Consider the following 27,490-nt stretch of genomic DNA (forward strand, 5'->3'; position numbering starts at 1 on the left):
TTTCCACAGGGTTATCCTATGGTGCTTCCACAATTGCTGCCTTAGGGCAGCATCAGAGCTTCCTTTGAAGTCCATAAGAACCCCACAATGGATCCTGATGGAGGCGATGGGCCTCACTTCATGTCATACACTGGGTGTTTTGGGGTTTGTTTGTTTTTAGGAATTTCTTGTAATTATTTCTAAATCATGCATTTTATATAAATCACTTATGAAGAACACTTCAGTTATTACTAGGATGATTCAAAGATATTTCAGCACAGCATTCCTTAGTAAATAATTCGTTATTACTTCTGTGTAGGTTCAAAGATCAGTACCTGAGCAACATTTTTAATAGTGCAGTTTAAGTAAGTCAGACAGTCAATAATTAGAAATTCAGATGTAAAGGAGTTTTGTTTTTATAAGTGCCAGATTCAGATTTATTTTACATGGTCAGGATTTATGTTAATTCACTAGGCATCCAAACTGTGATAAAAATTAACACAACTGAAAAGGGGTTTGTGATATATGCATTTGTGTAATTTACTCAGTAGCTATACTAATAATTATTTTTTTCTTGGCTGAATTCACAAAATATTGATTTTTGCTCTGCACTGTGTAACCTCTCTTTTAATGTAATTCAGCTAAATATCTGGATCGGTAAAAAACCAATAAATCAGAACTGACGTAAATAAGGTCCAGAGGTACTTAACAAGATGCGGATCCAAGAATCACTGGGGGGACATTGATTTGTTTTCCAATATATATGTGACCTCTTTTGCTCATCCTTGATGCAAAGGCAACTCTTGTGTATGCAAACTCAAGATATAACAATGTACTTCCACAATGTTCTATCTGATACTATACCTGTGAAGCCAGGAACACAGATACACTGGTAGCCTCCAGGTTTGTTAAAACAGCTTCCTCCATGCAAGCAAGGAAGAGATTCACATTCATTTACATCTAGCTCACAGAGCAACCCATAGTAGCCCGGCAGACAGTTGCAAAGAAACCTATTATGATATGGAAAAGAAACACTTCTGTGGATAACAAGCAATATCACCCTATACAAGATCATGAAGATATCCACTACAACTAGGTGTCAGGCTTAAAATATGCAAGTGGTTATCAAGAAACTGGGATGCTCATACATATGCTTTGGTCCTGTCCATCCATATGGGAATTTTTGGACTTTAAAAAAACTGACAAAAAAATATAAGGCAAAATTTGTCCTGGATATACTAGCAGGGTACCTTACATGCAGACTTAATTTTGTATTCTGTAGCTGCAGAAAGAGTTGCAACAGTGGCCAACTGAAAGGTCCATAGGATCCCAGTATTGCAATGTGGGCCAAACACTTCTAGGATAATTTAATAATGGAAAACCTCACTCAACAAATTAAGGGAGCAAGGATCAGGCTAAACTAAAGAGTTCTATGCTACTCCTTCTCTAAACTGTATTGGCTGACATTCTTCACAGCCCTATGTGAAGAGCCTCCACAGCTCTTGCTCCACCCACCCAAGAGTCAACAAGCTAGCTCAGCTCAAGGCTTGCCTCACAGTACAATGCACAGGGAGGGGGATGAAGACAGTATTTTAGCTTTTCTCCCCTACCCCCCAAAATCATTTTCATTGTCAGGGATATGACCCTGACCTGGGTTATTTATGCAGCCCTCATGGATATATTCCTGGCAATGATAAGGGCTTTTATGAGGAGGGGAGATGTGAAAATCACATTCACATCGCCCTGCTCTCATGCGATGAGAAGAGCTTTTAGCACAGCTTGTTCACCAGCTCCTTGCAAGGAGCTCTTGCTCCATCCTTGTAGGGCTGCAGAGAATGTCAGCTACTGATCACTCATCACAGATTCAAGCTCCACCTGATAAATATAAAATATTGCTGACCTGTTGAAAAACCTTGAAAGTCATCTCAATTTCTAATTGGGAAGTTACATCTGTGTTCTCGGAGTTTGATATTATTCTTTTGTAGTAAATTTGATGTTTTACCTATATATACTACAGGGTGTTTGCATGGTTAAGACATTTACAACATTTAAAAAATACTTATAAGTTATTTCTTCCATTCTTAGATCTATTCGGAGGATTTGACTTGTTCCCCTTCAGATATCCATGGAAAGTGTAATTCTGACATAAAGCTAGACAGAATGAGTACAATCTGATAGGTGGGGTGGGGGAAAGATCATTAAGCATATTTAAATTCCAAATCTTTGAACTGTACTCAGTGTCATAAAAGCCTGTACACAACATGCCCCACAAAGCCAAGCATATAACCCAACAGCCATTATGACAGCTTACCAGCGGTTCAAAATAAACTAATCTGTTTTTGATGCCAGCTTCAGACTACAAAAACAGGTTGTCAGACTCCTGGCAGGCCATAATGTATGTCTGGTGGGCTGCGTTTAGCTTCAGGGGAGGGGTCACAAGGTTTGCAAGCTTGCACAATACTGTTCATCGGTTGTTTCTGAAAGATGCTTATTTTTTATCATATTAGGAAGTCCAACCAATGTCTTGCGAATCAGACCAAGGAATCAGACAGATTGCTTTATTCCTCTGATTCTCACAGTGGTCATCTAGATGTCTTCAGGAAACTCTCAAGCAGGGCACAATGGTGATAGCTGCTATCCTGGCAGCTTATCCCTCGTCTCTGGGAATCACAAGCACACTGGCTCAGACTATGGAGATTTCATATTTGCTTTTCATGGCCAATAGCCAATTGATATGCCTGCCTGCGATGTATTTGTCCAACTCTTTCAAAAGCCATGAAATCTACTGCATTGAGGAAGTTGGAAATAAGCCATGGAGAGTATCCCTTTCTCTCTAATGTATGTGAGTGCACTTAGCTATCTTTGTAGTGCAGACAAGTATGTAACAAGAGTGCATAACAGTAGAAGAGCCCTGCTGGACTAATTCAAGTGTCTATCTAGTCCAGCAACCTGTTTTCAAAATTAACTGACCAAATATCTCTAGAAAGCCCAGAAGCAGGGCATCAAAGCAACAGCCCTCCCCGAGTAATTGTTCCCAGCATGTGGTATTCAGAGGTATCCTGCCTTTGAATCTGGAATTCCATTTAGCTGATCATGGCTCATCCCTATTGCAAGATCTATCCTCCATGAATTGGTTAGTCCCCTCCCCCTATTTAAAGCCACAATCCCTTTTAAAAGCCACCACATAAATATATGTGTGGTGCAGGGGAAAGGCAACATTTTCCAGTTAGTATAGGCTACCTACTTGCTTTCAGACAGCCCTACCTGCACTGCATCAGCAGCATCAATAGAAAGGCAGATCTTTTTCTTAAAAAAATAAATAAAAATAAAAATTATAGTACTCACAAACCTGTTTGTAAGGTCTATGCATGTTCCACTGTTTGCACAGGGACTTGATAGGCACTCATTAATCTCCACTTCACACCATGTCCCAGAAAAGCCATCTCTGCAGTAGCACCTGGAGAGAAGGATGACATCTAGTGAGCTGTGCATAATCTTTTAACATGAGGAAAGGAAAGGAGGAGGGGAGTAAACGTCCATTCATACTTGTTTTGTTTACTGCAGTATTTTAAAAAGGTTTATGGCTGACATCCTGACTAAATTTGCTCAAACGAGTCCAGGTGAAATTAAAAGGATTTTAGGTTATATATGCCTAACTTGTCCTTTAATTTCAACAGGATTTTGTCAAGTACATTCAGTCAGCATGTCAACTTCTAATATTGAGATATGTAAGGGAACAATTGTGGCAGACTACTTAATTTTAATGATTTTAGACATAAACATACTAGGTACTTGCAGAACTGAACTAACAGCCTCCACGATCAGATATAATGTAGCCAGCTGTAATTCATTGCCTTTGTCTGAAATAGTCCCTATGTCAAAACTGACAGCTGTTTCTTAGGGCTCTTTTCCTCACCTGTAACTGTTAACCCCATCCACACAGTGACCTTGATTCTTACATGGGCTGGAGATGCATTCATTGGTGTCAGTTTCACAGTAAGTACCTTCAAATCCTGAAAGATAGATGAAACAGGTATGGATCAGTGATCTCCACTACTCAGTTTGAATGTCAGGATCAGTGATAACAAAGGCCCAGGTGAATGGCTTCTAAATGGAACTTGAAAATGCTTGAAGCATTTTTATTCTTCAGCCTTAACGGGCAATGCTTTCCCTTGGAGAATATCACATATCTAATAATGCTTTAACACAGGGGCACAGATAGGTCTGAATGCATGAAATGATCATCTGGTTAAATCTACTGGGGAATTGTAGCCTGTCTTAAAGGCTGGGAAATGCTTCATCAAAAAGGGGGATGCTATCTCCAAAAGCAAAGAAAACCTGCTGTACGATGACTTTTAATCTATCATTTCAATAGTGATCTACTAGAGTCAGAATGGATATTTCTCCTTCCCCATAAATATATGTTCCTTTCTGTGAGGCAAAGGATAGCTAGAAATGGATGTGCATAAAGGTCAATCTTCATTTTAATTAAGGTAATATTCATCTTGGAAAGGGTCAGTGGATGGGATTTTGCTTTCACATGCACTTATTTCATAGGATGACAATGGTGCACAGACCATGTGGAAGCAACTCAAAGAAGAAGTAATAGTGCATTGCTTCTTTAAATAGGACATAGATAATACTTGATATGGATATTGTCAGAGGGAAGCCCAGAAGGCCAGAATCTGAGGAGATAAAGTAGCTACTTCAAATAGTATATGTTCCAGCAAATAGTATATGTTCCAGCAGTATATGTTCCAACAAGCCAGTCAAAAGGAAGGATAAAGTACTGATGCATATCACACCTGTCTTTGTCACCTTGCACAGTCCTGTACATTCACAAAGACAGATAATACAAGGATGTTCTTCAGCCAAGCTTCGGCAAAGAAATTCTACATAAACCCCAGATGACTCTCACCAAAATACTGGGCACTGCTTGAGCAAATGAAATGTCTGAACAACATGCCCAACTGATTGAGCAAGGCAGCCATGCCCCACAATTAGAAACTGTACAAAATTTTCAGAGACACTCTAGTTATAAGCAGCCAACACTTTCTCAAGTTACCCATGCATTTTCAACCATGTAGTATGTGCCTGAGCAGATGGCCCAATGAGTTTGTTACAACTGTGGTGGATCTTATCCCCACAAGGGTATTTGCCCTGCAGGGGCACCACTTGGCATGACTGTGGGGTAAAAGAACCACTATGCAAGAGCCTGCAGGTCCTCACAGATTACTTTGTTTCCTTGCCAGCAGGGTCATGGGAAGGCAAATGCTCTTCAGGCTGATCTTCCTGAGGAAGATAACTCATACAGCAAGTTGAAAAGGAAGCAAGTAAAACTTGACATTGATGAAACTGTTCAACCAGTTGCTCTGCCACATAGATGTATTCCTTTCCATATTAGGAAACTGTTTGAAGAAAAGTTGGAGCACTTGGAAGAACTTGATATAATCAAGCACGCTGATGTCCCTACCCCACATTTTCAATGCATGTGGGCCTTCACAGCTACAAACATCTCAGTTTTGGCATTTCTTCTGCTTCCAAAATATTTCAGAATATTTCGGAAGTGCTAGCTGCATTCCCAGGTGTGCTTAATATCAGGAATGATATTTTGGTGTTTGGCACCACACAAGAGGAATATGACTCTTGTCTTACAGCACCTGCAGGAGGAGAATCTGACTCTTAACCAGAGCTGTAGTGGATTAAAGCCTTTGTTTCAGAGCAAGCTCCCGTGAGGGAACAAAATGCTGAATCATCCCTGTTGAGCTGCCTGTTTACGCTTCTCCTAACCAGGTATCCTGTAATATTGGTAGGTTCAAAATGCTGCCACCACCAGCCATCTTATCGACAGAGCTTGAACCTCCCCGGGCTTGGGATGGAATCCCAGGGAAAACTCTCATTATTTTGTTATTGGATAAGTACAATAAGCCTACATATGGTGAGAAAACTGATAGCTGCTGAACATCTGAGGACGTGTTTGCACCAGAACCCCCCCCCCCTTTTCCTGAGTTAAAAACCAATTCGGAGAGGCTTGTAGAAAGAAAAGAACTTTAAAAACCCGCCAGTTTTATTCAGTTACTACAGACTGTTTCCATCTGAGGCTTCTAGCTTTAAGATACAGTTAAGAATACTCAGTAGGGTTACAAAAATAGGTTGTCTTAATTAATGCATGCTTACATGTTTTTAGAGTCTTTTGCAACACCCTAGGTAGGATGGGCATAGGCTAATGTTTCCTATTTTAATTACATTACAGGTAAACCATAATAGAAAATGCACCCAAATGAACTAAATAAGTTTCTAATGCAAAATCTGACTAAACAAACTTTTCCCTAAATTAATCTTGCCAAAGCCAAAACTCAGGCTTCCTTTCCTTGAACTCACCAAACTCCAGATGAGAATTCAAGCTTTCTGCCCTCCTATCTTTCAAGGATCTACAGAGTTATTTCATGAGAGAAACCTCCATGCTGACTTCAACCATGAAGGAGCAAACTCCATTGTTCCTCACTAAGCCTTTCTGCACGCGCTTCTCTCCAACAAAGACTGTCCTTCTTGTTTCCAGAATTCCCCACAACCACTCTCTAGGTCCCACCCACCTGGTGTACTGATTGGCTGCCTTGGAGTTCACCAGCATGTCAGTCAAGACAAGGGTTCACTCCCTGTTAACTCTTTAGGGGGTGGAGAGGCTGGTCACTACAAGAGCAAATAATATTTTTTTAAAAAAAACACCTTGGAGGGGTTTTTGGCTATATCATTTCCAAGGATGGTATCTCTGCTGACTTCAAAAAAGTAATGGCAACACACAATGCTTCTGAACCCACTACTTACACTGAAGTTTATAGCCTTTTGGGCCTTGCAAATTATTGTGGCACATCCATCCCACTGCTTGCCACAATATCTGACATATTGTGGCAAGTGGTGGGATGGATCTGCCACAATAATTTGCAAGGCCCCATAGGCTATAAACTTCAGTGTAAGTAGTGGGTTCAGCAGCATTGTGTATTGCCATTACATTTTTTGTCATTCTTGAGCTCTGTGAAAGCAGTTTGATGTTCAGTCAAAAAAGTAATGGCAATACACATTACTGCTGAACATCAAACTGCTTTCATAGAGCTCAAGAATGCTCTTGCAAGTGATGATATCATGTCATAATTTGACCCCAACACTGAACTTTGGGTGGATGCTAGCCCTGTTGGCCTGAGTGCTGTCCTCACACAAGAAGATCAACAGGGCCATATTTCTACTGTTGTGTATGCTAGCAAAGCTCTTTCATCCACAGAATGACGGTAATCTCAAACAGAGTGGGAGGCACTTGCACATGTCTGGGCATGTTCTCTTTTTCACTTAGACATTTATGGCTGTCCTTTCATTGTCATAACTGATCCCAAGCCTCTGAAACCTATATTCCATCCCTTTAACCATCCTTTCAAATCTATCCTTTCAACCTCCAGTGCGTATTGAACTCTGGATACTTAACATGCAGGGATATTACTAGAGGGTCATCTATCATTCAGATAAAGAAAATCCAGCTGATTACTTTTCCAGGCATCTTATTTCCAGCACAGCCTCTAATCACGACACTACAACCAAGACAGAGGCACATATAAACTTTCTTCTCTCCCACACAGTTTCTCAAAGCTCTCTCTTTGCAGGACATAGAAACAGGTACACTTGATGACTCTTGCCTACAGATTGTCATTAAGACCATTCACAGTGGTCAATGGAAAGCACTTTTGAATAATAAAGCACATTTGACTTCTGAGGCACACGCCACCATTCAATTCTTTGCCAATGTGTGCAATGAACTTACTGTCACAGATAGTGAACTGTGCCTTTGGGGCATTCAGCTGGTTATTCCACAGGCTCTACGGAACGATGCAATTGATTTGGCTCATGAAGGTCACCAAGGTATAGTGAAAACCAAAGCATTGTTAAGAGATTAAGTATGGTTTCCTAGTACTGATGCCCTTGCTGTACAATGTGTGCAATCTTGCTCTCTGTGCCAGGCTGAGGTTCCTCTGAGTCACTCAGCTCCACTGCAAGTTGCTCCTCTTCCTTCCTCACCATGGGAGAAGGTCAGTGTTGATTTCTGTGATCTCCTCAATGGCAAGCATCTGTTGGTTGTCATTGATTGATTGGTTGATTAAGTTCCATCAAGTCGGTGTCGACTCTTAGCAACCACATAGATAGATTCTCTCCAGGATGATCTGTATTCAACTTGGCCTTTAAGGTATCACAGTGGTGTATTCACTGCTGTCATAATTGAGTCCATTCACCTTCCTGCTGGTCATCCTCTTCTTCTCTTTCCTTCAGCTTTCCCCAGCATTATGGACTTTCAAGGGAGCTGGGTCTTCATATAATGTGTCCCAAGTATGATAGTTTGAGCCTGGTCATTTGTGTCTCAAGTGAAAATTCTGGATTGATTTGTTCTAGGATCCATTTATTTGTTTTCCTGGCTGTCCATGTTCTGTCAAACGTCTTCTCCAGCACCAAATTTCAAGAGCGTCAATACTTTTTCTATCTTGCTTCTCCAAAGTCCAGCTTTCACATCCATAGAGTGTCTCGGGGAAAACCATTGTCTGAAAGATTCTAATCTTTGCAGGTATAGACACATCATGGCATCTAAATATCCTTTCCAAGGACTTCATTGCAACCCTACCAAGTGCTAGTATGCAGTGTATTTCTTGACTGCTGGATCCTTTACTGTTGATGGCCAATCCTAAAAGGCAGAAGTTATCTACCACTTCAATGTCTTCGTTATCAATTCTGAGGCTGGTTGCTGTACCTGTTTAGACTTCTGTTCATTTATTCGTAGTCCCGTTTCCCCCACTGTGCTTCCTGACTTTCATTACTAGAGCTTGCAGATCACCCGCATTCTCAGCTATCAGAGTGTCATAGCTGTTTTTCAGAGGTAGAAATGCTTACCAGCACTTTGGCTAATACTGTAATCTCCAAATTGGGTAAGTTTTTATCTTCATATGACATACCAGCTGTTCTCAAAAGTGACAATGGACCACCTTTTCAGAGCTCCCAGTTTGCTCAATTCACAGGCTAGACTTCAAACATTTTAAAAAATCACACTGTACTGGCTGCAGGCCAATGGGGAAATTGAGAGGTTCATGAGGATACTCAAGAAAGTTCTCCAGATTGCCACGGCAGAGGGTGCCAATCTGAAACAATAATTATTTCATTTCCTCCACAGCTACAGGCCTACTCCCCACTGCTCTACCAGCAGTGGTGCACCTAGCTAATTTTGGAGCCTGGACCTAAAGGCCTTTAGAGCCCCCCTCCCCCACAAGTTAAGTATCATTCCCTTACACCCACACCCACACACACCATGACACATTAAATATTTTTACCATGTGGGTTCTTGAGGGCACAAACAGAAACTCACAGGAATGTAAGGATATAAAACAGGTCTATTTATGCAGATGTGCATTAGAAGAAACATTTCAACATGCAACACAACATATTCCCATCCCACATATTTCTTTCCCCATCCCCTCCTCTGTCTCTAAAACACCTGACACAGGTCACAATCATACTCAGCCACCTGGTGCAGTGTGAGCCAGCAGTGCTTTGCAGTGACCACACCACCCAGTATAGACGAAAGAGGATTTGGGGCCCCCCAAGGTGTGTGGAGGCCCTGCTTCAGCTCTGAAGTCCAGGGGTAAGAGTGCCCCTGTCTACCGATGTGGCACCAGCTACTCCTATGCTTGGCAGACAAGTTCAGATAAAACTGCCTCAACTTGACACTCCCTGTCAGGCCCCTATTTTACGCCAACGTGATGAACATGCAAAGAGAGAGATGAAACAGTACACTGATCGACACAGGTGAGCCACTATACTATAACTGAAAGTTGGTGACATGGTTCTAGTGAACCACCTTCGGCCTTGGAACAAGCTGTCACTGCACCATATGGTGCATTTATCCTGCACCATATCAAATAATACCGATAAAAGGTACCATGATCACAGCCCAGCAGGGTAATCATATAGTCACAAGAAATGTATCTCATTTCAAGCCAGTGCAGAGCACACATCAGACTTGAAGCTCAGATGATGACTCCATATCCAGTCATCTCATCCAGGCCCATGTGATCCTGAGCCGTGTCATTCACGTTACTCACGAAGGATCAGTTGTCACGCTCCAAGCTATTTGCAGGACTATACGACATAGCAGTAGCTGGTCATGAATCTGTGGAACAAATTTGATTTGTGTTTTTGTTTTATGTGCATAGTTTTGTGTTCTGAATTTTGTTAGTATTTTGAAGGGACTGGTCTTTTATTTGGAGGGAAAGGAGGGATGTGGTTGTTTTGGTTAATCCATTCCTTGATCTAGGCCAGCTTTTGAATGGTGCTTTAGTTACTTTTATTCCAGTCCTGGTGGGGCTGGCAGCCAGCAGCAAGAGCACTGAAGGCAGACTGCACTTGCCTCTCTGTAAATAATATCTGTCTTATTAAACCATTAATACTCCTGATTCAACTCCACTGCATTGTCCTTGCATACCATACTTTTTCCTCTGGATTCTGCACTCAGGTTTTTTGTTGATTCAGTATCTCAAGACTATATCAACCAAGTGTTTGAAGATAGCAGCTACCATGTCATAATCTTATCTCCTTTATAAAGTTGTCTCCAGGGCTGGGTGGTATGGCATTCAGTGATTAAAGAGGTCTTGCCATCACTAAAAACCCTGTGATAGTCATTTCACACAATCATATTCTACCTGGAGCTATCCTGTGCTTATCATTGTTGTATGAATCTGTTCCAACAGTGCACACCCATTCTGAAGATCAAGTAATCATTCATTTTGAAAGATGCTGCTCTAACTGAAAGAAGAGTTGGGATTGGCTGTCTGGGCAGAATAAACTAAAAACATGCTGATAAAAGATCTCCCAGAGTCAGGATGCCGTGTTTTATTGCTATTGAGTAGCAATGACAGGAAGATAATCTCCAAGTCAGTACTTCAGCATGAAATGACATCCCTCCAGGTTCTTTTCATCTAAAGCGGGACTTCAGAAAGGACCAAAAGCTATTTCTGAACAATATAAAAATAAGTAATGCCATTCTTATCATGCAGGCGTGCAATCTTTGGTACAAACACAGAAAGAGAAAGAGAAAAGCAATATATATTATCTAATAGATTTCATTCTCCACAACTTTAGAAAATAGGGTAGGTTTACCTCTATGACACACAGTTCTTTTTAAACAAAGGCATGTTACATTTATTCTTTCATCTCTTCAGTGGCCCATTGAATGAACACTCCATGCAGGTGACTGAAATCAGGATGCAGATCTCAACACTATGTGCTGATGAATGCTTCCATTTTGGTTCCCCACTTAGCTGTTTTTTGTTTGTTTTTTGGAAGGAGGAAAGGTTACAGAGTGGAGCTTCACTTTTCAATATTATTGCTCAATAGAGAAATTGGTCATGTCAAGTTAGCAGGGAACACTAACACACTGTTCTTCCGGAAGCTATGTAGATGTCATCCCAGTGACATTGCAGAGCACCAGAGAAAGCAGATCCTTATCTACCTACTTCTTTTTTCTTGATGAATCAAGGACAATATCAGTGACTGGGGATGTTAGCAGCTACGCTTATTCTGCCCAGCTCCCAGGAGCCTTCTTGTCTGCAGCTGCATCTCCAGGCTTGGAGATTGCACTTTGGATATGCTCAGGAGCTGCACTGCAATGTGAGCTCTTAGTTTATAGTACACATGGGGAACAAGTCACTTAGTTGGTAGTGGGCTAGTTGCTCCAGATTTGGCTACAAACAAAGCAAGTTGGAACGGGGATCAGATACACCCCCTCTCCCTATGTGGGAGGCCCAGCTAAGTAGACTTGAGAGTTAAATATAGTGAGTTAACTGGCATCCAAGGCCACTCTAAACTTGGAGTGAACCACCTTACTCCCCTCACTCCTTTCACAGGAGATAACAACACGCTAATGAGCTGATTATGCCAAGCAGGAGGAAAAGTAGATAAGGTAGTGAAGCAATGGTTTCCCCATCACAAAGAAGATGAGTTAGTGACATAGACCTAGAGGTGTACCCAGTGAAATTATTGATAGGATTACTGGAGAGCCCGTCCAGGCACAGATACTCTCTGGTGCACCTGCATACTCTAATTTTAATCACAATCAGTCTTGCACACAAAAGGCAATCCCCACATTGTTACACCCAGGAAGAAGGATTAGACACAATGCATTCCATACAAGCCCACCTTGGCACTTCTAATCAGCAATAGGAATGTGCACCCAGGGCATGTTTTGGGATATACATATCCCCAGTTCCATGACCCAACGTGCTCTCCCATGCCTCTCACTGGAGATTCCAACCACAAGCAATCTTCGTGCTCTTTTGGTCTTGTCACCTGGGACTCCAGCAAGTGATCTTCGTGCCCCCTTGTATGCTATACTTGAGACTCCACTGAATATTCCATATGCTCTCTTGCAACCTACATAGAGCTTGAAATTAGGGGTGTGCAAACTGGCTCGAGTCCAAACCTCTGTGGAACCCCCCCCCCCCCCCCGCCACCTTGGAGAAGCCACCCGGAGGGGGTAAGTTTTTAAAAAAGAGAATTTTTAAAAAAGTTTGGCGAACCCCCCTGAACCAAACCAAATGGAGGGGGGGCGGTTTCAAAGGAGGCCAAAACCAAACTCAAACCAAACTGGGCCAGGTGATTTTGTGCACACCCCTACTTGAAATCACTACCAGCTTGGGCAATTGGTTTCTCACCTGCCACCACGCTCGGGAGTGTCCAGCTTTTTGTACCACTTTCTGGATCAGTCCTTGTGCCAATTCATCCAGCTTGTCTCACACCAGTAGGAAGCTGGACCCACAGATAAATTCTTCTCATGGGCACCTCTCCCTCTCCTAATCCCCACAACCTTCCTGCTTCCCCACCATACTGAGGAGCTATATTCTGCAGCCCAGAAGTCCCATCATCCAGATCAGGTGAAAGTAAACGCTTGCCTCACTCTTGGTCCCCCAATTATCCCTTTCTTAGATCCAAGCTACCCCATCTCTCTCTCTCTCTCTCTCTCTCTCTCTCTCTCTCTCTCTCTCTCTCTCATCTTTCTCTTGCCCACCTGGGAACTCACATAATTAGGACTCTAAGCTAAAACACCTCATTGAAGTTGATTTATGTAGAAACGTACTTTATTGCTCTTTAAAGCTAGAAACGTCTTACCATAGTTAATTTGCTTAGTAACATATTTTTATTGCTTTAAGCAAACAGTTCTTTTCCTGTATCCCCCCCCCCATTTTAATTTTGAAACTATAATCTTTTCTCAATCCAGTCATTTACTGAGTCCAAATGTATGCACAAATTAAAACTGATGCTGCTGACCATGTTTTACAGCTAATTCCCCCACAAAGCCTGAACATTGGGGTGCTGACCAAACAGCCCTGGGCCAGTTCCATTAACAAGGCCTAGTTAGGGGTGTGCATGGAACCAATTCCATCAGTTCGGTTGAACTGAACCATTCGAGTCAAACCGACCACCAGCCCAAGTGTCAAACCGAGCAGAACTGGTTCAGGGGTTCAAGGGGGCATTGCTTGTAATGGAGAATCCGGCGAGGGTTCCCCTTTAGAAGCAATTCCATCAGTTCGGTTGAACTGAACCATTCGAGTCAAACCGACCACCAGCCCAAGTGTCAAAACGAGCAGAACTGGTTCAGGGGTTCAAGGGGGCATTGCTTGTAAAGGAGAATCCGGCGAGGGTTCCCCTTTAGAAGCAAAGCAGGGGGACCCTGCCTACCTTAACAAAATCTTAATGTGGTGGTGGGGAGAGGGCACCTGAAGGTGGAGTTCGAGGCTGCAGCGGTGTTCCTCCAAACTCTCAGGACTAGGACTGGTGCTCCAGTGCGGCCTAGTTCTGGCCTCCACGCATGCACAGAGGCCATTTGTGTTCCGTAGAACCAGGGCTGGTTCAGCTGAAACTTGGACTGACGCCCCTTTTTTGTCCAGTGAGTCTGCACTGGTCAAACTGGGCTGGTTCTGTTTGAGCCAGGTTTGAATAGAAATGGTTCTGAACACCCCTAGGCCTAGTTTCTGTTGAGTTCTTACTTATTTAGTATGTTTGATACTTTAGATACTGAGATTTCTGATTACCACCGACCTGTGTGAACAGCCTGGGGAAGCAATATTTGCTGATGTGCTGAAATATGCTATTTCCCCTCAGACTAGTCACTCTCACATTCCTCTCAAGGTTCCAACAGCACCTCTCCTGACACCACTGTTGAACATGTGAGAACACACCAAATTTCTTCTAACTCAGCTATGTATTTCCTTCAACTCACTGGAAAAGCTCAGGTCAGGGAAAAATTACACTGGAGAAAGATCAAATACAACAGACCTGTCCCTGCTTATGGCTCCATTTCAACCATTCACTCAGTTCTCTCCTGCAAAGGTGAAACTGTTTCCTTAGGCTGCCTCATACTGAGGCCTTCTGGGCTTCGCTCTTGGTGCTGGGTGTTATCATTATGCTGATGACAGCCAAATCTACTTCTCCTTTTCATCTGCATCATCAGGAAATGGTGTTCATTCCCTAAATGCCAGCCTATAGGCAGTAATGGGCTGGATGAGGGATAACAAATTGTATCTCAATCCAAGCAAGATGGAGGTGCTCATTGTAGGGGTTCAGAATCTGAGGGATGAGTTAGATCTCCCTGTGCAGGATGGGGTTACACTCCCCTGGAAGGAGCAGGTATGGGGCTTGGGAGTACTCCTGGACCCAAGCCTCACCTGGTATATCAGGTGGAGGCTATGGCCAGGAGTGCTTTCTATCAGCTTCTGCTGATTCGACAGCTGCATTCATTCCTTGAAGAGGACAACCTTAAAAAGAGTGGTGCACCAGCTGGTAACTTCCAGGCTTGAATATTTGGGACTGCCTTTGTATGTAGTCCAGAAACTTCAGTTAGTTCAAGATGAGACAGCCAGATTGGTCTCCAGGGTAACATGGAGACCATATATGCCTGTTCTGAAACAGTTGCACTGGCTGCCGATATGTTTCTGGGCAAAATTAAAAGTGCTGGTTATTACCTTTAAAGCCCCGAATGGCTTAGGTCCAGGTTACCTTAGAGAGCACCTTCTTCTGCATGATCCCCACCGCACGTTAAGGTCACCTGAGGAGGACTGTCTCCAGTTACCACTAGTACATCTGGTGGCGACTCAGAGGCCTTCTTTGTAGCCGCTCCTGGACTGTGAAATGCACTCCTGGCAGAAATCTGTTATCTGAACTCTTTATTGGCCTTCAGGGGAGCCATTAAAATATATCTGTTTGGCCTGCCTTTCCAGGGTTTTTAAATTGTTGTAAAGGGCTTTTAATCTTGTAACCTGGTTTTTCAGGTTTTTAAAATTGTTCTAATTGTTTAATTATTGTTTTATGGTGTTTTATAATCTTTGTTTAATTGTTAACTGATTTTAATTGTTCTGTTTTAAGTGTAAACCGCCCTGAGCCATTTTGGAAGGGTGGTATGGAAATTGAATATAAAAATAATAAATAATAAATAAATAAAAGATTTTAACCAAATGAGCAAAAAAAAATGCTCCTCTCATCAATACGGTGACCAGAAATGACCTCTGAAGTCATTTCGAGCCATCTCAATACTGCAGATTCTCAAAAATTAACCATATATTCTACCGGTATGCCAAAGTCAGGTGTCCATTGCCCAGCCATGGATACATGGAACCATGGATGTTGGAACTGTGAATGATGAGGTCCACCTGTACAGTTCCACTTGCAATAATTTCTGCTACAGTAATAGTGCTTTTTTTAAAGTTGATGTGATCATAGACATAACAGGTGTGGATGTATCCATGGATGGGCAAGTTTGCACATGGTATTACATTCTGCATAAATGGCACTCCAAGGACTTATCTGGATTGGTGGCACATTCAAGGAGATCCTGGCTACAGATTAATGTTGTATTTAGCCAAATCAGACATTACCAATGCCAGGTCAAGGGGTTTTGGCACCCTTGGCCAAAATAGTCCCCTGCTCCCTTTTAAGAAGAAATGCACATGCAAAGCATGCGTGCCCCAAACCCTACCCCTGCATCTTATGTCACCAACCCCGCCCCCTGATGATGATACCGCTGCCACTGCTGCTGCCACTGCTCCTGCAGCACAGCCATCTGTGCACTACATACACTTTGAGAGACAGAGGCAGCAGGCAGAGAGAGAAAGGGGAGGTTGGGAGCCGCTGGCCAAGCACTGCGCTCCAGAAAAGTCAGGCATTTACCCTCTGCCCTTGCTGCTGCTACTAGGGATAGTGCGGCAGCCCCCCCCAGTCCCTGTTTACCCTCGCAAACCTCCTTGTTAGATCACACATGCTGCCTCGATTGGGCTACTAATCCTGATGTGCTTCATGCCAATACATTATTCCTTCTCTTTCTCTCTCTCCACCCCCCCTTCAGCACAATAAAAATAAAAATAATAAATCTTCAAAAACTCATAGATGCTTGGTGCAGTTTAAATGCTAATGTTTCTCACATTCTTCTTGGTGGTCGTCTCCCCCTGCCCCCCCCCCCATCTCTGTGCCCCCAGGACAGGGATCACGTGGATCTAAGAGTAGTCTCTTTACACACATTTCTTTCTTTTCTTTCCCCCCAGCTTTTAGCTGGGTGAATTTTAGGGGTATATTATGACCAGGGGGATGATGAGCTGTGGTAGCCAAAGCAAGATCAAGGTTGGAGTGGGCCTAAAACTGTAAGGACATGAAGAAAATAAGATTCTTAGAATGCCCTTTCTTTCCCTTCTATGCATATAATATTATATCCTCTTCATATATGCATACATTTTCACACACTTACTTGTACACTCATATTCCCCTAGCTCAGAAACATGTTTAATATATATGCCTACTACTGTGACCTGATAAATGCATACATACAACCCTAGCAATGTTCCTATCCCTATTTGCCCATTTGTGCTCTCTCTCTCTCTCTCTCTCTCTCACTCATACACACACACGCCATTTATTCCCAAGCATGCAGTCTCAGGAGTTATAATTTAAAGCTACCACACCTCAGAAAGGGGGTCTAAAAACTTATCAAAGTTGCTCCAGGACTCTGGATAACACATGAGAAGTAATAAAGGACTTGACTTTTGAGGGCTGGCAAAATATGTAGAACAAGGACAACAAATTGAGCCATGGCCAGAGGTAGCCCTATGCTTCCAGACATAAAAAATGAGAAGCACTGAAAATAATACAATGCATACTTCTGAGAGGTTTCTCACATGTTTTCATATGGCAGCTTGCACTAGAAATAATGGTACAAGTGTTGTGTAAAGACTCTGCTGGAAAATTGAACATGCAATGAAATAATGATAGGCCTGGGATTATAGTTTAAAATGACTACAGTATATATCAAGCAGAAAGAAAAGCCACCAGTTTGCTATCAGTTTAGGTTTATATATATCTACCAATCTGATTCCAAACAGGACAACAGAATGACATACAAATGGAGAGCCAGCATGGTGTAGTGGTTAGACTGCTGGACTACAACCGGGGAAACCTGTGTTCAAATCTCCATTCAGCCATGAGACTAGCTGGGTGACTCTGGGCCAGTCACTTCTCTCTCATCCTAACCTACTTCACAGGGTTGTTGTGAGGAGAAACTTAAGTATGTAGTACACTGCTCTGGGCTCCTTGGAGGAAGAGCGGGATATAAAATGTAAAATAATAATACATGGAGTTACCCCAATTTCTTGGGATTTACAGATAAGCATTTCAAGGCCAAGAGAGCTTTTAAGGGGACTTTCCTATGATCTGATTTGCAGAGCCTTATTTTGAAGAAAGAGTATAAAAAAGATGTATGTTTGATGATGGAGGAGGGGGGAATGTGTAATGGTCATTTTAACAATTTGTGAAGCTGCTTTCAAGAAGTTGGAGTATGTTAGTCCACTACAAGCTTATATACTGTTACAAGAACAAAGCAAAATAAAACAGTCAGTAAATATTATAAGGAGAAACACTGGGGTAGAGAACCATTTTCTCGTGTATTTTGCTATGTAAACATTTTGAGAATTTTTTGCTAAACGAAGCAGAATATAAATGTTTTAATAATATAAGACAAGTACATAAAACACACACACACACACACAAACACACACACACACACACACACACAACAGATTAAGTCTATAAGCAGTTTATTATCTTCAAAAACAAGCACATAATTGACTAAAAGGCAGGAACAAACAAAAACAGATCAATTTTGTTAGAGCATTTTTCTTCCATTATTTTTAAAGCTTTTAATACCTTTTGTAGTGACTAATTTCCTCACAAGAAAACATACCATTGGGGTGGGGGAGGGTTTCTTATAAGTTTGTATTAGAATAGTTTTGGCTTATACCTGGCACCTGAAAATGAAGACAGGGAAGAAAGTGCTTGTGTGCGTTTGTGTTTGTGTGTTACAGGGAGGTGAGGGGTGGGGATCTCTCACACACATATAAACACTATACATTAGTTCCAAAATGGGGAAAGAGGTAGGTGGGGAAGAAACAAACACACAGGCTTTCAAATGCACACGTCCATATGGGGGAAAAGAGAGAAACACAGTGACTTAAGGCAAGGGAACAAATTTCTCACACACATACACACAAACCCGATAAGTTTTTAATCTTTACAATTTACTTGCTTTGGGAACTCAGCTTTTCCTTGTATGCATATTGCTCTGCATATGCATTCAAATTCAGAGCAGGGGAAGAGCACAGGGGATGGATGAAACTCCAGGAAAGCCAATGAGGCAGCTGGTGCCACAAGAAGGCAGGGCTGGCACAGAAAGCAAGGGATTAACCCTTCCCTCCCCCTATTTCTGCTAACGGTGGCCAGTGTGGTGTACATAAGAACAGCCCTGCTGGATCAGGCCCAAGGCCCATCTAGTCCAGCATCCTGTTTCGCACAGTGGCCCACCAGATGCCAATTGGGAGCCTACAGTCAGGAGCTGAGGGCATGCCCTCTCACCTGCCATTACTCCCCTGCAACTGGTACTCCGAGGCACCCTGCCCTTGAGGCAGGAGGTGGCCTACAGCCCTCCGACTAGTAGCCATTGATAGACCTCTGCTCCATGAAGTCATCCAAACCCCTCTTAAAGCCATCCAGGTTGTTGGCTGTCACCACATCCTGAGGCAGAGCGTTCCACAAGTGGATCACGCGTTGTGTGAAAAAGTACTTCCGTTTGTTGGTCCTAGACCTTCTGGCAATCAATTTCATGGAGTGACCCCTGGTTCTAGTGTTGTGTGAGAGGGAAAAGAATCTCTCTCTCTCCACTTTCTCCACACCATGCATGATTTTATAGACCTCTATCATGTCTCCCCGCAGTCGTCTTTTTTCTAAACTAAAAAGCCCCAGGTGTTGTAGTCTTGCCTCATAGGAAAGGTGCTCTAGTCCCCTGATGATCTTGGTTGCCCTTTTCTGTACCTTCTCCAGTTCAACAATGTCCTTTTTCAGATGTGGTGACCAGAACTGTACGCAGTACTCCAAGTGTGGTCACACCATAGTTTTGTATAAGGGCATTAAAATGTTAGCCGTTTTATTTTCAATCCCCTTCCTAATGATCCCTAGCATGGAATTTGCCTTTTTCACAGCTGCCGCACATTGAGTCGACACTTTCAACGAGCTGTCAACCACAACCCCAAGATCCCTCTCCTGGTCCGTCACCGACAGCTCGGATCCCATCGGCATATACTTGAAGTTGGGGTTTTTCGTCCCAATGTGCATCACTTTACACTTGCTAACACTGAACTGCATTTGCCAATTTGTCGCCCACTCCCCCAGGTTGGAGAGATCCTTTTGGAGCTGCTCACAATCCGTTTGAGATTTCACTACCCGGAAGAGTTTGGTATCATCTGCAAATTTGGCCACGTCGCTGCTTACCCCTGCTTCTAGATCATTTATGAATACATTAAAAAGCACCGGTCCCAGTACAGATCCCTGGGGGACCCCACTTCTTACTTCCCTCCATTGTGAAAACTCTCCATTTATACCTACCCTCTGTTTCCTGTCTTTCAACCAGTTTGCAATCCACACATGTACTTGTCCCTTTATCCCATGACAGCTAAGTTTCCTCAGGAGCCTTTGATGAGGAACTTTGTCAAAAGCTTTTTGGAACTCCAGGTAGACTATGTCAACTGGATCACCTTGATCCACACACTTGTTGACACTCTCAAAGAAGTCCAAAAGGTTGGTGAGGCAAGATTTACCTTTGCGGAAGCCATGCTGGCTCACTCCAAGCAGGGCCTGTTCTTCTAGGTGCTTTACAATTTTATCCTTGAGGATGCTTTCCATCAATTTGCCTGGAACGGATGTTAGGCTAACCGGCCTGTAATTTCCCGGATCTCCCCTGGATCCCTTTTTGAAAATCGGTGTTACATTTGCCACTCTCCAGTCCTCTGGTACAGAGCCCGATTTCAGGGATAAGTTAAATATTTTAGCAAGAAGGTCGGCAATTTCACATTTGAGTTCTTTGAGGACTCTTGGATGGATGCCATCCGGCCCTGGTGATTTGTTAGCTTTCAGTTTTTCCAGACAGTTTAGAACATCATCCCTTGTCACTTTTATCTGACTCCGCTCTTTAGCCTCCATCCCTAAAAAGCCTGGTTCAGGAACAGGTATATGCTCAGTATCCTCTGCCGTGAAGACAGATGCAAAGAACTCATTCAGTTTCTCTGCAACCTCCATATCCTCCTTAATAATCCCTTTCACTCCCTCATTGTCTAATGGCCCAACCGCCTCCCTGGCAGGTTTCCTGCTTCTGATGTACTTAAAGAAGTTTTTGTTATTCCCCTTGATACTTTTGGCTAAATGTTCCTCAAACTCTCTTTTTGCCTCCCTTATTGTCACCTTGCATTTCTTTTGCCAGAGTTTGTGTTCCTTTTTGTTCTCTTCATTTGGACAGGCCTTCCAATTTCGGAAGGAAGTCTTCTTCCCTTTTATGGCTTCCTTGACGGTACCCGTTAGCCATGCTGGCATCCTCCTGGACTTAGTGGTACCTTTCCTCCTTTTGGGTATACAATCTAACTGGGCTTCTAGTATTGTGGTTCTGAGTAAACTCCATGCACTCTGGAGCGAAGTGACTCTCCTGATTTCCCCCCTCAGCTTTTTTTTTACCATACTCCTCATTTTGGAGAAGTTTCCTCTTCTGAGTTTCCTCAGAGAAACTCAGAAACTTTGGAGAAGTTTCCTCTTCTGAAATTCAAAATGTCCGTGTTAGACATCCTTGGTGACTCTCTCCCCGCATGTATGCTGAATTTGATGGCACTATGGTCACTGTTCCCTAAAGGGTCGATGACACTGACATCACGCACCAGGTCCTGGGTGTCACTCAGAATTAGATCTAAGGTCGCCTTCTCTCTGGTTGGTTCCATGACCAACTGTTCTAGGGCACAGTCATTTAGCGTATCTAGAAATTTGACCTCTTTGTCCTGACTTGAATGTGAATTTACCCAGTCTATGTGTGGGTAGTTGAAATCACCCATTATTACAGCCCTGCCTCTCCTTGACGCCTCCCTGATTTCCTCCAGCAACTCCCAGTCACTGTCATCATTTTGATCCAGAGGGCGATAGCACGTCCCCAGTAGCACGTTTCCTTTCCGACCTTGTATAGTCACCCACAGGGTTTCTGTAGAGGACTCCAGTCCACTTAGGTTTTCTAGCTTATTAGATTCTATCCCTTCTTTAACATACAGTGCTACCCCTCCTCCAAGGCGCCCCTCCCTGTCCTTTCTATAGAGTTTATACCCAGGGATAACAGTGTCCCACTGGTTCTCACTGTTCCACCATGTTTCTGTTATGCCCACTATGTCTATTTCTGCATTAGCAACCAAGCACTCCAGCTCACCCATCTTGGTTCGGAGGCTTCTGGCATTGGCATACAAGCCCCTATACGCTGAATCTCTCCCCTGATGTATGCTACTCTTTTGACTCTTTGACCTGCTGGCACAGGCTCCCATCTGCTCTTTATGTGGTTTTGCTCCATCCCCTTCTGTTTTATTTGCATTCTTTGCAGCCTCACACTTTAAAGGATGGCTTTTGCCAAACAGGATCTGCCCAGCTCCCATCGGCTGTTCCCCAAGTGTCATTTTAAAAGCTGCTCTGCAACCTTTTTGATTTTAAGCGCCAGCAGTCTGGTTCCATCTTGGTTCAAGTGCAGCCCGTCCCTTTTGCACAGGCCTTGCTTGCCCCAAAATGTGTCCCAGTGCCTAACAAATCTAAACTCCTCCTCCCGGCACCACAGTCTCATCCACGCATTGAAACCCCTCAGCTCTGCCGGTCTCACTGTACTTGCGCGTGGAACTGGTAGCATTTCTGAGAATGCTACCTTGGGGGTAGTGGAGATCCAGAGTGGTGTAGTGGTTAGAGTGCTGGACTAGGACCGGGGAGTGCTGGACTAGGACCAGGGAGACCTGAGTTCAAATCCCCATTCAGCCATGAGACTAGCTGGGTGACTCTGGACCAGTCACTGCTCTCTCAGCTTTACCTACTTCACAGGGTTATTGTGAGGAGAAACTCAACTATTTAGTACACCGCTCTGGGCTCCTTGGAGGAGCAGCAGGATAGAAATGTAATAATAATAATAATAATAAGAAGAAGAAGAAGAAGAAGAAGAAGAAGAAGAAGATGTCAATGCTGCACTTGCAGAAATAACAACCAAGAATTTGCAAGAAACAAACCAACTAATGTACAGTGCAGCAACAATAACAACACAAGAGCTCGGATATAAGATCAGTGGACCTGTCAAAAAAGAAAGCAGTACATCACCTAAATGGAAGATTAGATTAGAAAATAAAATCTCCAGGCTTAGATCAGATGCCAGTAAATTGAAAGATATGAAAGACAAGAAGCTGAAAAATGAAAACACCAAACAGTACCTGATCCAAAAATACCACCTAGATTCAAGGAAAATTAGAGAAGTCCTGGAAATAATAAAGCAGCAAATAACAGCAGTGTCAAAGAAGATTAGCAGATATGAAGCCAGAATTACACAACACAGGCAGAATCTCCAATTCCAGTCGAATCAGAGACTTTTCTACCAAAGCATAGAAGGAGAAACTGCAAGAAACCTAGAAACACCAAATAAAGAAGAAACAGTGCAATTCTGGGGGAAATTATGGGACAATCCAATAGATTATAATAAAAAAGCAGGCTGGATGAAAGAGGTCAAAAAACGTAACCAACAAATGCAAGATCTAATAATAACACCAGAATTAATAAGTGAAAGAGCAAAGAAAATTAAAAATTGGACTGCGCCAGGCAACGATGAACTGCATGGCTTTTGGCTTAAACACCTAACAAGCCTTCATAAACAACTATCAAAACAGTTCAATCACATTATGAAAGGTGGTGATATTGAACAATGGCTTAAAACTGGGAAAACTCATCTCATCATGAAAGACCCAGCAAAAGGTGCCGTTCCAAGTAATTATAGACCGATAACCTGTCTGCCAACCATGTTCAAATTATTAACTGGAATAATAGCAGATGAAGTGATGCAACACTTATTAACTAACAAACAGCTTCCTGTTGAACAGAAAGGAAATTGCCCGAACACCAGAGGCACAAAAGACCAGCTTCTGATTGACAAAATGATTTTAGAAAACTGCAAGAGAAGAAAAACCAATCTAAGTGTTGCATGGATTGACTACAAGAAAGCCTTCGATTCATTGCCTGACACATGGATACTCAAATGTTTAGAAACAACTGGTGTCAGCAAAAACATTCAGATATTTATTAAAAAAGCAATGAGCATGTGGAGTACACAGTTAACAATCAATGGCGAGGCACATGGACAGGTTAGCATTAGAAGAGGCATTTTCCAAGGGGACTCACTATCCCCTCTGTTGTTTGTAATCGCCATGACCCCACTTTCACAGATACTCAACAAAACAGGCCTCGGATACCAAACATCCCCACCCCCCCACCCCCAATGTGAAGCTTCTCGGCACCCAGTAACCCTCGGCGCCCCTTGTTGAGTCCAATCTGGCCAATCCCTTGAGCCGGCACTGGACATTACATTCCACCTAAGGAGAGGGAGGTGGAGAGAGCAGCCTAGTGTAAGACCTTTTTTCGTATCCACACAAAATAACTCCAAGCAGACAGAATGCTCTTAACAAAGCATTTTCACTGAGCAACAATCACACTAATTAAAGATAGCAGATAAAAAGCTTTACAGATTCAACTAATTTCGGGAAAGTGAAAAATAATTGCAGATTTGCTAATCAATTGAAACATATCTAACCAGAGGCATAACTATAATAGGGCAAGGGGAGATTCCCCCCTGCCTCGGGGGGCCCCCTGGAGACAAGTCTCCCCCACTCAACGCCCGCTCGAGCTTCCTTGAATATTTTTTTTTTTTTAAAAAAAAATAATAATTAGAAGAAGGCATTTTAAAATTTTGTCTCTGGGCCCACTCCAACCTAGTCACACACCCCTGCATCTAATGGTTGGGAACTGTAGGCTGTGAATGCATGCAACTCTTAGACTCATTCCATCTCATACAGCATTCCCAAGGATCTATACAGACAAGCATTTTACCTCATTTTTATTTACCTCATTTACCTCATTTTACCTCATTTTACATCATAAATCTGCTAATTAGCACTTGGTAAAATGAGAGACGAGCAATCTCCCATGAGGTAAGCGAAGTTCTCTATCCCATAGTTTGGATTGTTTGTAAAGGTTTGAGGGAACATCTAAACAGGCCCTAATGGGAAACATCTCTGATATTGTAGGAAATTACTGCTTTATTAAGTAGAGGTCAGCTGTGACCACGTTTCCAGCTAATAAAATGTGATCCAGCAAAAAGGAATGAAAACAGACTGGGGGGGAAATTATCTATCTGCTACTTAAAGTTGTTTAACTTTTTTAAAATGTTAGTAATATTATTACAAATTAACATCAGCTGCAATCAGTTCACAGCGTCTAAAGTATCTGCACAGAACAGTATTCAGAAAACATCATAATGTAAATCCTCAATCACATCTTGTGCTGGGAATATAGTTCTTTCATTTATAAAACAGAACATTTTTTTTCTGTTTTGTAAATTGGCATATTAATTGGAAACCTACAAATATACATTTAGTGCTAATATATTGTTATGGTAATGATATTTAGTAGCATGTGTACTAGAGTAATAGGCACATTTAAATGCAACTACTTGCTGCTGCTGGTCATGCAAATCAGTCTAGCTCGGGATACAAATTATAAATCAATAGTGCATGGAAATGATCTGATACAGAGCTGGAAAACAACACTTAAAAAACCCCCACAACAAAACAAGGTAGCTTTCTCACATTTCCAAGCTAACTGGGAAAATGTGCAGAGGAGACTTCGGGATATTTTCTGCTGTGTTGTGTTTTTGATGTGGGCAAACAGGAACTCCTTAGTGAATTGACACTAACCTTATGAACTTCTAATTGCAGATATTTAACTAATCAATAGCAAATAATAAATAGCTCATTTCTGCTTGCAAGCAGTGACAGAAGACAAATACCACTCATGTCCTGAAGTAAAATAACACTGGCTTTCTCTGAGAAAGACCTTCAATATTTTTAAAGCGCATTCACCCTTGCTAGAACTTTACTCATGATGTAAAGAATAGAATTGATATTTCCGCGTGAGTATGCCAGCCTAAGCCCTTCAAAGATCACAAATAGGTCCAGATAATTGAATATTAAAGAGATTTGGCTTTTTCATCTTCTGATCATTGGGACAATGCTCAATGGGCCCTCCCTGGAAGTCTTTCTATAGTATTTTTATTGATCTAAAAATGTTGACTAATTAGGTCTCCAAAATACTTAAAGGATCTGCAATACAATATGTCAGCCAAGTATTAGTTCTGCTTTGGAAACCAGGCCATTTAATTTACAGCTTCAAAATCCAGGGGAGCCTCAGGTAGGGAGAATTTTGAAAGCATTTACCACGAACTGCCTAATACACATGTCAATGAATGATTTTAGGACTCGAACATATACTGCTTTAAGCTTTATACTTGCATCGTTTAATCATGTTTCAGCTGGCAACAAAATAGACCATATTCCAAGATGTGACAAGCATGCAACAGTTTTGGTATTATACTTACCTTTTTGACAGATACACAATGGATTCCCATCAGCTTGTGCCAAACAAGTAGAGTTGTTTGTACATGGACTGTAAGGTGCATCACATGGGTTGTAGCGATACTGGCAAATTCTTCCAATATAAAATGGAGCACAAACACACAGAAATTGCCCGTAGACAGTAGACTCATAGCAGGTGGCACCATTCAAGCATGGTTCAGATTCACATTCATTTATATCTTCACTGCACTGTTGTCCTGTCCAGCCTTCTGCACACACACAACTAAAGAAAAACAGGGTAGAATGAAGCCAAGTGAAAACACATTCACCGGTAACATAGCTGTCCCCCATATCTGCCCCATTATTGTGTTTTGTAAGTCCCAACTTAAAGCTTTCCAGGATATTTTTCAACAGGTGAGAATAAAACCCTGCCAGGTGGAACGAAGGAGTCCATATTTCAGTAAGAAAGTGAAGGGAAGCTTGTTTAAAAATATAAGCAACATTGTGTCACATGGATAAAATACATTCTCTATGCATGTGTTCCCTTTGCACTGTTGTCCATATTTCCCTTTGCACTGTTGTCTGTATTTGCTTAATGGAAAATAAAGAGGTCCTGAAACAGAGAGACAGTTACCTCTGATATTGAATAGTTGTGAAAGAATGACAGCTGAAAATTGTTAATCATGTTGACTTGCAGTTCACATCCTTGCTGTCAGGACTTTTATCTTTCTATGACTAAATTTAACAGTTCTCAGACTATTTGAGTTATCTTGTGCCTGCTGTGTAGGTCATACAGAAGCAAGCCTTGAGCTCTTGCATGCTCCTTCATTGCCAGCAGTCTCTTCAGTATGAATTGGGACAACATTATTAAATGCTTATATAAGTATGCATGTATGTACATATGATATATATATTTAAAAATATATTAATTTTTAATTAATTAAAAATATTTTTAATTTGGGCTGAGCTGGATTCCACAGTTACCGCAGAGTCTATTGTGGAAGTGTCCAGCAACTCCTTTCATGGGGTTAGATTGGATCATTTTCAGCTTGTGACTCCTGAGGAAGTGGACAAACTACTTTGGACTGTATATCCTACAACCTGTTCTCTTGACCCTTGCCCAACTTGGCTTATCTCATCTGATAATCATATTATCAGAGAGGGTCTGGTAAATATTATAAATGCTTCTCTGAAGGAGGGCAGGACACCTCCTTGTCTTAGGGAGGCGATTATTAGAACATTTTTAGAAGAAAGCTACACTGGATCCCTCAGAGTTAGCTAATTACAGATCCGTTTCTAATCTTCCATGGTTGGGCAAGTTGGCTCAGTGGGTGGTGGCCTCTCAGCAACAGGCAGTTTTGAATGATGCAGAATATCTAGACCCATTTCAAAATGGCTTTTGTGTGGGCTATAGTGTTGAGACTGCCTTGGTTGGCCTGATGAATGATCTC

The 27,490-nt window shown here is 42.3% G+C and overlaps 1 protein-coding gene across 1 annotated transcript; it reads right to left on the minus strand.

The window, feature by feature from the left end:
* Window positions 1-510: 510 nt before the first annotated feature.
* Window positions 511-26,390, minus strand: LOC128337879 (protein eyes shut homolog). The gene is made up of 4 exons (XM_053279503.1): window positions 26,063-26,390; window positions 3,896-3,992; window positions 3,329-3,436; window positions 511-989 (listed from the first exon to the last, which is right to left on the minus strand). Exons 1-4 carry the CDS (start codon window positions 26,388-26,390, stop codon window positions 797-799), a joined length of 726 nt encoding a protein of 241 aa, XP_053135478.1. The 3' UTR covers window positions 511-796.
* Between the last annotated feature and the right edge of the window lie 1,100 nt (window positions 26,391-27,490).

The sequence above is a fragment of the Hemicordylus capensis genome, chromosome 1 (assembly GCF_027244095.1).
Source record: "Hemicordylus capensis ecotype Gifberg chromosome 1, rHemCap1.1.pri, whole genome shotgun sequence".
NCBI classification, from domain to species: domain Eukaryota; kingdom Metazoa; phylum Chordata; class Lepidosauria; order Squamata; family Cordylidae; genus Hemicordylus; species Hemicordylus capensis.